The sequence below is a fragment of the Nyctereutes procyonoides genome, unplaced genomic scaffold (genome assembly GCF_905146905.1).
Source record: "Nyctereutes procyonoides isolate TBG_1078 unplaced genomic scaffold, NYPRO_anot_genome, whole genome shotgun sequence".
NCBI lineage: Eukaryota > Metazoa > Chordata > Mammalia > Carnivora > Canidae > Nyctereutes > Nyctereutes procyonoides.
The window spans coordinates 56,091,823-56,106,227 of record NW_026575125.1 but is presented as its reverse complement, the minus strand read 5'-3'; the positions used below and the strand labels follow the sequence as shown (position 1 = coordinate 56,106,227).

Here is a 14,405-nt window from a genome sequence, read left to right as displayed (position 1 = left end):
GTCTATTATGGAGAGAGTTCCATGTGCACTTGAGAAGAATGTGTATTCAGTTGTGTTTGGATGTAAAGTTCTGTAAACATCTGTGAAATCCATCTGGTCCACTGTATCATTTAAAGCTCTTGTTTCTTTGGAAATGTTGTGCTTAGAAGATCTGTCATTTGCAGAAAACGCCATGTTGAAGTCTCCCAGTATTAGTGTATTATTATCTAAGCATGTCTTTCCTTTGGTTATTAATTGATTGATATACTTGGCAGCTCCCACATTAGGGGCATAAATATTCATGATTGTTAGGTCCTCTTGTTGGATAGATCCTTTAAGTATGATATAGTGTTCCTCTTCATCTCTTACTACAGTCTTTGGGATAAACTTTAATTTATCTGAGATGAGGACTGCTACCCCCAGCTTTCTTTTGAGGACCATTTGAATGGTAAATGGTTCTCCACCATTTCATTTTCAGGCTGGAGGTGTCCTTAGGTCTAAAATGTATCTCTTGTAGATAGCAAATAGATGGGTCTTTCTTTTTTATCCAGTGCAATACCCTGTGTCTTTTAATGGGATCATTAAGCCCATTTACATTCAGAGTTACTATTGAAATATATGAATTTAGTGTCATCATAATACCTATTCAGTCCCTGTTTTGTGGAACATTTCTTTGGGCTTCCTCTTTCTTTTACTGAGTCCCCTTTAATATTTCTTGCAGAATTGGTTTGGGGGTCACATATTCTTTCAGTTTCTGCCTATCTTGGAAGCTCTTTATCTCTCCTTCCATTATGAATGAGAGCCTTGCTGGATAAAGTATTCTTGGCTGCAGGTTCTTCTCATTTAGGACCCTGAATATATCCTGCCAGCCCTTTCAGGCCTGCCAGGTCTCTGTGGAGAGGTCTGCTCTTAATATAATAGTTTTCCCCAAATAAGTTATGGATCTCGTCTCTTCCTGCTTTAAGGATTTTCTATCTTTGGAATTTGCAAGTTTCACTATTAACTGTCGAGGTGTTGAATGGTTTTTATTGATTTTAGGGGGGACCTCTCTATCTCCTGGATCTGAATGCCTGTTTCCCTTCCCAAATTAGGGAAGTTCTCAGCTCTGATTTGTTCAAATATGCTTTCTGGTCCTCTGTTCTTCTCAGCCCCTCTGGAACCCCAATTAAATGTAGATTTTTCCTTCTGAGGCTGTCATTTATTTCCCTTCACCTTTCTTCATGGTCTTTTGTTTTTCTCTTTTTTCCTCAGCTTCCTTCCTTGCCATCAACTTGTCTTCTATTTCACTCACTCTTTCTTCTACCTCATTAACCCTCGTCATTAGGACCGCCAGTTTGGATTGCATCTCATTTAATTGATTTTTAATTTCGGCCTGATTAGATCTAAATTCTGCAGTCATGAAGTCTCTTGAATCCTTTATGCTTTTTTCCAGAGCCACCAGTAGCTTTATAATTGTGCTTCTGAATTGGCTTTCTGACATTGAATTGTATTCCAAATTCTGTAACTGTGGCAGAGAGTACTGTTTCTGATTCTTTCTTTTGTGGTGAGTTCTTCTTTCTAGTAATTTTGCTCAGGGCAGAGTGGCTAAATACGAGTTGTACTGGAAAAAGGAAGAAAAAATAAAGGAGGGCTATCCTCTGGTTCTATATACTGCAAATCCTTTGACTTCCCCTGGAGCTTTCCATTGTTGCTTGGTCAAGAACTTGCTCTTCCCCTGTCCTTCCAGTTGGTCTTTGGAGTAGGGGCCTCACGTGCTGATTCTCAGGTGTGTGCACCTGGGGGAGCTGCCCCGCCCCCTGCCAGGTGCACGGCTCAGTGGGAGCTGTTTATCCTGTTAGGTCCCTGTTCCCTCTTGGCCCCACTCCATCCCAGGCACAGGGTAACACCAGGAAGAACAACACTGGCGGCAGCCAGCTCTCCAGCTCTGGAGTCAGCTCCCGCAGTAACTACCACATTCTCCCAGTCCACACTAGCCTGGATGCTCCGGGGGCAAGGGGTGCTGATCTGCACAGCTTGGGGGTGCCTGGAGGCAGGAGAATCCTTGCTGTCCCGTGCCCTCCCCGCCTCTGCCTGTCCCGGGGGGAGCACAGGATCCTGGGCTGTGTCCACTGGGCATCCTGAGATCTGTGGTCTGTGCTGCTGGAATCGTGCTCCCGGGGCCAGGACTCCCAAAGGCAGCAGGGCATAGCCGCCTGAGCTTCTCCTGAAGCCCCGCCGGGTACACGTTCCAGCCTTTTACCGAGATTGGCCCACAGTCTGTGGCACGCTCTCCCCGGGCACACTTCCTCTGTTATTGACTCCGGGAGAATGGAGGTTCCGCTGCCCCTTCTGCAGTTCTGCCAGAGTTCCCGGCTAAGTGCCTTTCTGTCCGGGAAGAATCCGGTGCGGATTTTTATAGTTCCCTGCTTCTCTGGGAGTGGGCTTTCCTGTCCCGGAAGGCTTTCGCTTCCCTGCCTTAGATCAGCTCCTTGCAGTGGCCCCTCCCCTACTTGATTCTTTTTTAATTTTTTTTCTGCCTTCCTACCATGTTAGAAGTGAAAACTCTTCTCTCTGTAGCATTCCACCTGTTCTCTCTTTAAATCTCAGGTCAAATTCATAGGTTTTCAGGATGATTTGAAAGTTATCTAGGTAAGTTGGTGGGGACAGGTGACTTAGGGACCCCCTACTGCTCCGTCATCTTGCCCTGCCCTCTTATACGGGCCTCTCGTAGAGAGCAAATAGACAGGTCTTTTTTTTTTTAAAGATTTTATTTATTTATTCATGAGAAACACAGACAGAGAGAGGCAGAGACACAGTCAGAGGGAGAAGCAGGCTCCATGCAGGGAGCCTGATGTAGGACTCGATCCTAGGTCTCCAGGTTCATGCCCTCCCTGGGCCATAGGCGGCGCTAAACTGCTGAGCCACCCAGGCTGCCTGCCCCCCCACCCCCTTTTTAACCCATTGTGTCATCCTATGTCTTCTGTTTGCAGCATTTATTCCATTTACATTCAACGTAATTATTGATACATACATGCTTATTGCCATTTTGTTACTTGTTTTGTGGTTGATTCTGAAGATTTTCTCTGATCCTTTCTTGTCTTTTTTCATGCTTTGCTTATTTTCTTTAGTGATACATTTGGATTTCTTTCTCTTTATTCTTCGCATATCTATTAGTGGTTTTTGAGATATGGTTACTGTTAGGTTTGTACGTAACCTCTTCTGCATATAGCAATCTATACTGTTGATGGTCATTTAAGTTTGAACACATTCTTTTCTCTTGTCCTCCCCACTTTTTAGGTATATGTTATTTTTTTTTAATTTTTATTTATTTATGATAGTCACAGAAAGAGAGAGACAGAGGCAGAGACATAGGCAGAGGGAGAAGCAGGCTCCATGCACCGGGAGCCCGATGTGGGATTCGATCCCGGGTCTCCAGGATCGCGCCCTGGGCCAAAGGCAGGCGCCAAACCGCTGCGCCACCCAGGGATCCTGGTATATGTTATTTTATTTTATATCCTTTTTTTGTGAGTTCCTTGACATGTTGCAGAAAAATTCATTTTTATTGCTTTTGTGTTTCCTACCTCTATACTGTCACTTTTGGTCTCTCTACTCAAAGAGTCCCTTTAATGTTTCTTAAAGAGCTGATTTAGTGGTCATGAACTCCTTTAGTTTTTGCTTGTCTGGAAAACTCTTTCTCTCCCCCTGTATTCTGAATGATAGCCTAGATGGATACAGTATTGTTGGCTGCAGATTCTCATTCAGCACTTTGAATATATCATGCTATTTCTTCTGGCTTGCAAAGTTTCTGTGGAGAGATCTGCAGGTACCTTTATGGGTTTTCCTTTGTAATTTAATGACGACTTCTTTTGTCTTACTGCTTTTAAATTTTTCTTTATCACAATATTTTGCAAATTTAATTACAAAGTGTGTGTTGGTCTGCTTTTGTTGATTATGTTGGGTGTTCTCTGTGCCTCCTGGATCTGGATATCTCTTTCCTTCCCCAGATGAGGGAAATTTTCAGCTCTTATTTCCTCAAATAAACTTTCTGCTTTTCTCTTCTTGTTTTTCTAGGATTCCTATAATATGGATGCTGTTACATTTGATGTAGTCACTGAGTTCCCTCAGTTTATTCTCATTTTGCATAATTCTTTTCTCCTTTATTCAGCTTGATTCATTTTCATTACTTTGTCTTCTAGATCACTAATTCATTTCTCTGCTTCTTCTATCTTTTGTTCATTCCATTAAGTGTGTTTCTCATTTCATTTATATTGTGCCCTTTATCTCTGCTATGTTAATCTTTACCTCTGTGTTAAGGGTCTCACTCATGTCCTCCACTTTTTTCTCAAGCCCAGTGAGTATCCTTATGACCACTGTTCTCTATCAGGCATGTTACTTACATCTGTTTGGCCTAGGTCTCTGGTTATTGCCTTGTCCTGTTTTTTCATTTCAGATAAATTTCTCTGTCTCCTCATTTTGTCTGCCTGTGTCTCCGTGTGTTAAGAAAGTCAGTTGTTTCTTCTGTTCTTGAAAGTAGTGATTTTATGAAGAAGAGGTCCTGGAGTGCCCTGGAGTGCAGTGTCCCCTGTTTACCAGAACCTGGCCCTTCAGTACAGTATCCTATGTGTGTTGTTATGCCCTGCTGTTTCATCTGATTCAGTTTTCCTTTTAGTGCATCTGCACTGACTCTCTCCCTGTTGTGGCTGTGCTTACTCTCTGTGGGATCCAGCAGGCCAGCTCTGGGAGGCTGTGTCTACTGGGGAACTTGGGAGCAGAGGGACAGTGTTAGCAAAATTTGTGCTGGATCACTAGTCCTATGCTGGATCCCCCGAAGCACCATGGCAGCTGTGGGCTTCAACCAGAGTGGCCAAGGGCACAAGGCTGGGTATGATGTGCAATGGTGGCTGAGGGTGTTTCGTTGGGCACAGTGCAGGAGGACTGCTAGGGGAGCACAACTGAGTGCAGTGTGCAAAGGCACCTGAGGGCACCTGGCTGGGCAGGTGTGCAATGGCACCTGGAGGCAATGGAAAGTGTCCAGAGAGGTACATATGTGGGCATGGCCCATGATGGTCAATCAGCTACATTTTGCACGCAAATTCAATGCTCTTCAGTTCTTCAATTCTTTAGAGGAGTTTAAAAGAGATGTCCTTAAAAAAAAAAAGGTGCCAGGTTGCAATCAAGATTTACCTCTCAGACAGTGATATTCAACTTTTTTCCTAGTCAATTACTTGGCAACCAAATAGAAATTAAAATAAGGAAAATATATTTATATATTTAGCTCTAATTTGTAATATAACATTACTATTGATTCTTTTTAAATTGTGTGTCCAGAAACACACACGTTTTTAAAATATGGTAAATTTTTATATAAACTCACATAAATCATAAAATTACTGAATCTGTGCACTCACAAATTTAGGTGCTTATAATTAAAATTTAAATTTGTATTTAAAAAGTAAAATTTTTACTTAGAATATTTATTTGGAAGTGTATAAGCACAGATAAATAAAAGAGGGAGGCTAAAGCCAGAAATGAATCAGTCTAAAAAGTAAAAACTTGTTTTTTGTTAAAATATTATTAATAAAATATATACCAAGGTATGTAAAATTTGCTATAATTTTTTTCTTTTATTACATGCTTCTGGAAATAACCAATGGTTTTACAGAATGTGGCAATTTTCCTTCTTTCCTGCTAATACTTTCCACCTTTAAGACATAATCATGTCAATTAGTACTCTATTACCGTGGAAAAACTAAAAACTGCAATACTGAAGTTACTAAAAATGAGAATTCAAGTTTTTTGAAGTCATAAGATAAACATATTAGAAGGAAAACTTCTAGAACTTCAAACAATAAAATAAAATCTGCATTTTGCCTTTTTTAAAAGGAGGCCAGGATTGTCTTTGGGAAAAAAATCTGTATTTGAATAACAGTAAAAGTTATAAAACAGATGATGAGGGCATTAGAAATAAGAATTGGTTAATTCCTAATTTTAAACATTGTGAAAAAAATGTTTATTTAACTGTGGAATCAGAGTTTTACTCATTTACTTCCACATAACTCAGTATCTTTAGTAATGAAACTGAATGGGAGCCTTTTACCTTCTAGTTGAATGGCAGGTTGTAAAGAAAAATTTAATTTCTTTTGACTTTCTTGGAAAGAAAGAAGCAAGCCACATCATAAAGGTAGGGGAAAGGGTCATAATATTTTATAGCAGGATACAAGAGACTCTGCAGACAGAAGAAAATATAAGCAAAACCCAGCAAGACTGTTTGCCTCTTCCAATCATGAGGAACACAACCCTATCAATCACCTGTCATATTGGATCACAATAGTAATGGTCGATTTTATGGCTTAGGGTTCCTCCAACACTGCACACCCATCTCCTCATAATACCATTTAATTGTTTCAAGCTGAGGGTTGGAAGCTTTTATTTCTTCTAAAGTTCTGTGGTTCTTTCATTTTCTGTCCACCATAATCTGTGTGTATTCACCTGATTGATATACCCTATCATGATAGGAAGACTTATCTTTAGTGAAACAATCTTTACTGCACTTGATATAAAAGGTTAACTTTTTATTTGTATTAGAAACATTAACACATAAGAAGCACAAGATTAATACTGAGCCACAGTTTGTCAAAATGGCTTTTTACATTTTCAGAATTAACTCTGTGGAATACTGTTTAGTTAGGCATAAAAGCTATTTAGAATCCCATTCATGCCAGAAGACTGATTTTGTAAAAGGTAGATATATTTTTCTATTTTAGATACTGCATTTATTCATTTTTAAATATTTTACACAAAGGTTGCTAAGTTTGGAATTCAGACCTTCCTTTTAGCTTTTTTTCCTGGTTAATGTAATTCTTCTTGCCCCTTCCCCCAGTTATCAGAGAAGCAGTTTGATAATTCATAGTAACCTATACAAATACAACAGTGTGTAATAGACAAAAACTGTTTCATTAAAGAGAAAAATAAATAAAGCTAATGTTATCACCATGTGACTTACAAGTCAGACTTTCAGAATTCCTTTTAGTGTTGTTTTCATCACTAAAAACTAAACTAAGATAATATCATAGTGTCATTTGTGCCTCACTTAATATATGAGAATTCTCATCTACTTTAAATAATGCACACTAGAATAAATATCCAGTCATTGATATGTACTACAGAAATGGTCACCTGAAAAGAAAGGATATCTTTAAGAACATCTCACATTCAGATCACTTAGGTCTTGTAAATGCATACCAAAAGCAGCTTAATATTCTTATTCTAGTTCTAAAAAAATTGTATTATCTTTTACAATGGTGGAGTTTTTAGTTTTAGAAGGCTTGTAAAGAAATGAAGAAGTATGAAGGAATATTCTGAATATTTCTTGGGCATATAAAACTGGCCAATTTCAAAGATGGATAAATTTTGTGCTTGGGAACTGATTTTCTTTTTTTTTTAAGATTTTGTTTATTTATGAGAGATAGAGAGAGAAAGAGAGAAAGTCAGAGACACAGGCAGAGGGAGAAGCAGGCTGCATGCAGGGAGCCCAATGCGGGACTCGATCCCAGATCCCAGGGTCATGACCTGAGCCAAAGGCAGAAGCTTAACCACTGAGCCACCCAGGGATCCTGGGAACAGTTTTTCTTTTTGATTATTCATTTTCTAGAATTCTATGGGCTTGTAATTCAAACTTTTTAAAAAAAGATTTTATTTATTTATTCATGAGAGACAGAGAGAAGGAGCAGCAGAGACACAGGCAGAGGGAGAAGCAGGCTCCATGCAAGGAACCTGATGTGGGATTTGATCCCGGGACTCTAGGGTCATGCCCTGAGCTGAAGGAGATGCTCAACTGCTGAGCCACTCAGGCATCCCATGTAATTCAAACTTTTAAAAAACAAACCAGTATTAAAACTGAATGTAACTACCCAGACAACACATGCAGCTGTACCAGGGAAACATATTTTCTATTGGAGATGTTTTAATTCACATTTTCTTTAATTTAATATTGAATTTGTCACCTTTCCACCAACACATTATTATTCAAGAGATTTTTCCACAGCTATTTTTTTCTGTTGGAGAAAACATTTATGATTAATTCATATAAAACAAATCTAAGTTTGAACTGCTGCTTCACTTGGCAAATTATTCTAAATAATCAGGATAGGAAGGTAGAACATTGTAGAGAGTGAGGCCAAAACCTCTTTATGAGGGCTCTTTGTATCCTAAAAAGGTAAATGGACATATATTTTCTGTTAACGTAGCCAAGGAGTATTTCCACTTGCTTATTATATGGAATGATTTAACATTATACTTTAGGAGAGAGAGAAAAGATCAACAGTTAAAAGGATAAATTACTGATGGGACCAGTGAATAAACTGTTTCTCAGATAAACAATATAAAAGAAGCAAAAACAGCTAAAAATTGAAAACTGGTAAGAAAAAACTTAGAGAAATAATCAGGATGAAACTGAAATATACTGGTGAAAAGTGGTCAATAGCAACCACAAATTTATACTGGGAAGCTAATAAGTACCTGACAATATATTAGTTTTATATATGCTCTTTCATTTAGCACTTACAAGAAGTGAGGTACTGTTATCTTCATCTCTATTTTTCACTTAAGAATTGAGGCTCAAAGAAGTGGCTTGCTCCAGGCCACAAAGCCAGTAAGTGATAGACCTTGTATTCCAACCCAGAACTGGTTTCAAAGTTTAACTACTCTATAGTGTCTCTTGCTTGCTCCCATTTTTCAGATGGTAAAGGAAGCAAATAAAGTATAAAATACCTTTCATGATTAAATCAAATAGAATTTCTTATAATTTTAATGATAATTCTCATGAAAAGAAATAGCTCTGCTATCTTCCTCTCCCCATCCACCTCTGAATAAGGCTGGGGAGAAGACTGGGATTAGGCCAAAAGTGAAAAGCAATCAGCTGGAAAATATATCATGACCAAAAAGAGTCAATATTAGATGTATTTTATCCCATTCTCAGAGTTTGGAATGAGAGGACAAATTAAATTAAGGTTTGAATTGGTAACATAGTGACATGGTTGAAAAATCAAAACATTACTAAAAGATACTCCAAAAATGGTGTCATCCTTACCCTTGCCTCCATCTATCTCATTCCCCTTCTCCCATCAAGGTAACCACTTTTATTTAGTTCCATGTATAGCCTTCTACAACTTCTTTACACAATTATTAATGTGCTTATTTCTCCCCTTTATTACACATACCAGAGACACTGATTTGCACCTTGCATTTCTTACTAACATTATGAGAAAAATTAACAATAAGTTGCATAAAAGCCCTTTAGGGAATGGAATAATTTTAAAATACAACCAAAATCCATTCTGAGAAGCAGCATTATTCTAGTACTAAAATTGAACAGAACAATATTAAATTACAGGCTTCAAAATACAAAAAGTTAATTTCTTTTAACTCCAAAACATCATTTCAGCTATTAACCATTTGGAAATTAGTATTTTGTAATATAATGGCTTTTCTCTTTCTTCTATATTTCCTCAAGTAACAAACACGTGTAAATAACTTTTTGTCTTAGTCAAAGTATTTTCCTTTGGGCTCAGAAGTTAGCATTACTGTTATAAGAGGATTTTCCAAACAGTTTCAAATCCTAGGAAGTCTGGTAACATTGAACCTCACGTTTGAAGATACTATTGAATGTAGAGGAACCAGGGAATAGAAAAGTAGCGAGTCCAATTCTAGAAACTCAAGCTATCTAAAAGGCAGGCCAACTCCTAACTAAACATTTGATTCTTTTGACTTCTATTGCAGGACACTTTAAAAATAATAGAGTGATACAAAGTTAAACAATGATAACTTTTGTTAACTCTAAAAACATTGGGATTACTGACCCAAATGAAAACAATTACAGCTACTAGTGCTTAGAATAAAGGCAACACTGGAAAATCTGAACAGATAAGCAAATAGTGGTTGGCATTCATGGACAATGAACAAGATAACTGGTCATGGTGACATAGTCATGGTGACAGCTTTCAGTCACTGACACAGCCTCCAAGTACCCTGGTCTCTTATTACCAACATTACCAGGGAGCCAAAGCATTTGTCCTAACACGGAATAAGCTATAAAACAATGCTTTTAGAATTGAAAAGCACAAAGTAAATTCTCACTTACCTTCCCTGTTAGAACTGAGGGAAATTCAGTATCAAACTTGTTGCTCAAGCCAAACCTTAAAAACAAAGAACAAAATATATTCTACCCAGCATATTTCTCTTTACTTCTCTCCCTTTTTAAATAACAAAGCTATGCATTTTTCTTTTGATGTGGTGATTTAAAAACATGTCCTAAAAATAATTTTATGTTTTTTACAGAAAACAAATCTTTGACTATTAATCTGAATTAACAAAGAAACTTATGATGCAAATGTTAAAGTAGGATTCTAACTGCTATCCACGAATGACGTGGGATTAAATAATCACAAATCAGAGCTGGAAATAAGATTTTTGACTGAAATGTTTCTGTTAAAACCCATTTTTGCTGATAACTATAGATCTGGCTGATTGGTAGTATATACGACTGGATGACGCTATTGTTTCTACTTTAATGTACATATGAAATTTTTTCTAATAAAACTAATTTAAACTTTGGAACTGTAGCTGGAACACTTATCATCAGTTAGTATTCAGATACTCAAAGGTGGTCTTTACAAATGGCTTTCACTCAACTTGTTTCAAGAAAACAGGTCTCAGCCTTGAAAGCTCTGACTCAAGTAAGCTCATTGCCATGTGTTTTCAGAACTCAAGATTAATTTCATAAGCCTTCAATTCACCTACTTTTTGGTTTCAGTAGTGATAGTAAAGGCCATTTCCTACATCTTAGATGATATATCACAGTGACTATAATTTTATAGTATAGTGTAGTATTGTATAGTGGTTGACAGGTGGTGAGCAAAAATGAAGAAAACAGGATTATTTATTGAGAACTCCTGGTGATGTAGGCAGTAATAGTAATGGTTACCAGTAACTATCCACTTACTATGGGTTAGACACTGTGCTAGATAAATATATTACTTCTAAAGTTTGCAATCCTGCAAGAATGATAGTCAACCCCTCTTACATACAAGAAACCTAATACTCAGAAATTTTTTTCAAAAAGTAATTATGAAGAAAGAGAAATTAAGGAGTCAATCCCACTTACAATTGCACCCAAAAGCATAAGATTCCTAGGGATAAACCTAACCAAAGAGGTAAAGGATCTATACCCTAAAAAGTACAGAACACTTCTGAAAGAAATTGAGGAAGACACAAAGAGATGGAAAAATATTCCATGCTCATCAATTGGAAGAATCAATATTGTGAAAATGTCTATGCTACCCAGGGCAATTTATACATTCACTGCAATCCCTCTCAAAATACCATGGACTTCCTTCAGAGAGTTGGAACAAATCATCTTAAGATTTGTGTGGAATCAGAAAAGACCCCCAATAGCCAGGGGAAGATTGAAAAAGAAAACCACTTGACGGGATGAGCACTGGGTGTTATTCTGTATGTTGGTAAATTGAACACCAATAAAAATTAATTTATTAAAAAAAAAAAGAAAAAGAAAACCAGAGCTGCGGGCATCACAATGCCAGATTTCAGGTTGTACTACAAACCTGAATCGAGACAGTGTGGTACTGGCACAAAAACAGACACATAGATCAATGGAACAGAATAAAGAACCCAGAAATGGACCCTCAACTCTATCGTCAACTAATATTTGACAAAGCAGGGAAGACTATCCACTGGAAAAAGGACAGTCTCTTCAATAATTGGTCCTGGGAAAACTGGACAGCCATGTGCAGAAGAATCAAACTAGACCATTCTTTTACACCATACACAAAGATAAACTCAAAATGGATGAAAGATCTAAATGTGAGACAAGAATCCATCAAAATCCTAGAGGAGAACACAGGCAACACCCTTTTTGAACTTGGCCACAGCAACTTCTTGCAAGATACATCTATGAAGGGAAGGGAAACAAAAGCAAAAATGAATTATTGGGACTTCATCAAGATAAAAAGCTTCTGCAAAGCAAAAGAAACAGTCAACAAACCTAAAAGACAACCTACAGAATGGGAGAAGATATTTGCAAATGACATATCAGATAAAGGGCTAGTATCCAAGATCTATAAAGAACTTATTAAACTCAACAGCAAAGAAACAATCCAATCATGAAATGGGCAAAAGACATGAACAGAGATTTCACCAAAGAAGACATACACATGGCCAAGAAGCGCATGAGAAAACGCTTTGTATCACTTGCCATCAGAGAAATACAAATCAAAACCACAATGAGATACCACCTCACAACAGTGAGAATGGTGAAAATTAACAAGACAGGAAACAACAAATGTTGGAGAGGATGTGGAGAAAGGGGAACCCTCTTGCACTGTTGGTGGGAATGTGAACTGGTATAGCCACTCTGGAAGTCTGTGTGGAGGTTCCTCAGAGAGTTGAAAATAGAGCTACCCTATGACCCAGCAATTGCCCTGCTGGGGATGTACCCCAAAGACACAGATGCAGTGAAAAGCTGAGACACCTGCACCCCAATGTTTATAGCAGCTATGTCCACAATAGCCAAACTGTGGAAGGCGCCTTGTTGTCCATCGAATGATGAATGGATAAAGAAGATGTGATATATACATACACACACACACACACACACACACACACAATGGAATATTACTCAGCCATTAGAAATGACGAATACCCACCATTTGCTTTGATATGGATGGAACTGGAGGGTATTATGCTGAGTGAAGTAAGTCAATTGGAGAAGGACAATCATTATATGGTTTCACTCATATGGGGATTATAAAAAATAGTGAAAGGGATTATAGGGGAAAATGAGTGGGAAAAATCAGACGGTGACCAAACATGAGAGACTCTTTTAACTCTGGGAAACGAACAAGGGGTAGTGGAAGGGGAGGTGGGCAGAGGGATGGGGTGACTGGGTGATGGGCACTGAGGGGGGCACTTGATGGGATGAGCACTGGGTGTTATACTATATGCTGGCAAATCAAACTCCAATAAAAATATACGTATAAAAATGAACCTAAGAGTAACCACAAATTAAATATCTGTAAGAGGTACACAAAAAATAAAGAGAAAAGAATCCAAGCACATCGCTAAAGAAAGCTACCAAACCACAAGGGAAGAGAGTAAGACAAGAAAGGAACAGAGAAGAACTACAAAAACAATAATAACACAAGTAATAAAATGGCAGTAAGTACATATTGAGCAATAATTACTTTGAATGTAAATTGAGTAAATGCTCCAATCAAAAGACAAAGGATGACTAAATGGATAAAAAAGCAAGACCTATCTATATGCTGCCTACAAGAGACAAACATCAAACCTAGAGACACATGCAGATTGAAAATGGAGGAATGGAAAAACTTTCATCATGCAAATGAAGTGAAATGAAAGCTGGGATAGCAATAGTTCTCATGAGACAAAAAAGGAAACTATAATGATAAAGGGAACAAAGCAACAAGATGCTATAACAACTGTAAATATTCGTGCACCTCATGTGGGAGCACCTAAATACATGAGGCAACAACTATCAACAGACACAAAGGAAGAAGTTGACAGTGATTCAAGGGTGGGGTACTATAACATCCCTTTACATTAATGGATAGATCATCCAGACAGAATCAATAGGGAAACAGTGGCTTTGAATGACACATTAGACCAGATGGACCTAACAAATATATTCAGAATATTCCATTGTTATTGGATGGAATATTCAGAACATTCCATCCAATAACAATGGAATATTCATTCTTTTCAAGTGCATATGGAACATTCTCCAGAATAGATTACATGTTAGGGAAAAGAATAGTCTCAAAAAATTAAAAAAGATTAAAGTCATCTCATGCATCTTTCCTGACTACAGGTTATGAAACTAGAAATCAATCACAGGAAAAAATCTGGAAAGAATAGAAATACATGGAGGCCAAATAACATGCTACTAAACACTGAATGGATAAACCAAGAAATCAGAGAAAATTTAAAAAATACACTGAGAAAATGAAAATCAAAATGTAGTGGTCCAAATCTTTGGGATGCAGCAAAAGCTTTTCTAGGAGGGAAGTTTATAGCAATACAGATCCACCTCAAGAAGCAAGGAAAATCTTAAATAAGCAATATAAACTTATACCTAAAGGATCTGGAAAAATAAGAACAAAACTCGAAGCCAATAGAAGGAAGGAAATAAAACAGTTATGAGCAAAAGTAAAAAAAAAAGAGTCTAAAAAATTAATGGAAGCAATTATTGAAACCAGAATTTGGTTTTTTGGTTTATCAAGAAAATTGGTTACTTGGTTTCAGATTTATTCAGATTTGTCAAGAAAACTTATAAATCTTTAGCCATACTCATAGAAATAGGAAGAGAGAAGGCACAATTAAATAAAACCAGAAATGAAGAGGAGAAATAACAA

General features: G+C 37.5%; 1 protein-coding gene across 1 annotated transcript in view; it reads right to left on the bottom strand.

Annotated features, from left to right (window-relative positions):
* CHIC1 (cysteine rich hydrophobic domain 1) overlaps positions 1-14,405 on the bottom strand; it is a 64,965-nt gene that overhangs the window by 38,809 nt on the left and 11,751 nt on the right. The window contains exon 2 of the mRNA XM_055338982.1: positions 10,097-10,151. Coding sequence (XP_055194957.1) covers positions 10,097-10,151 — 55 coding nt within the window. The remainder of the gene's footprint in view (positions 1-10,096; positions 10,152-14,405) is intronic.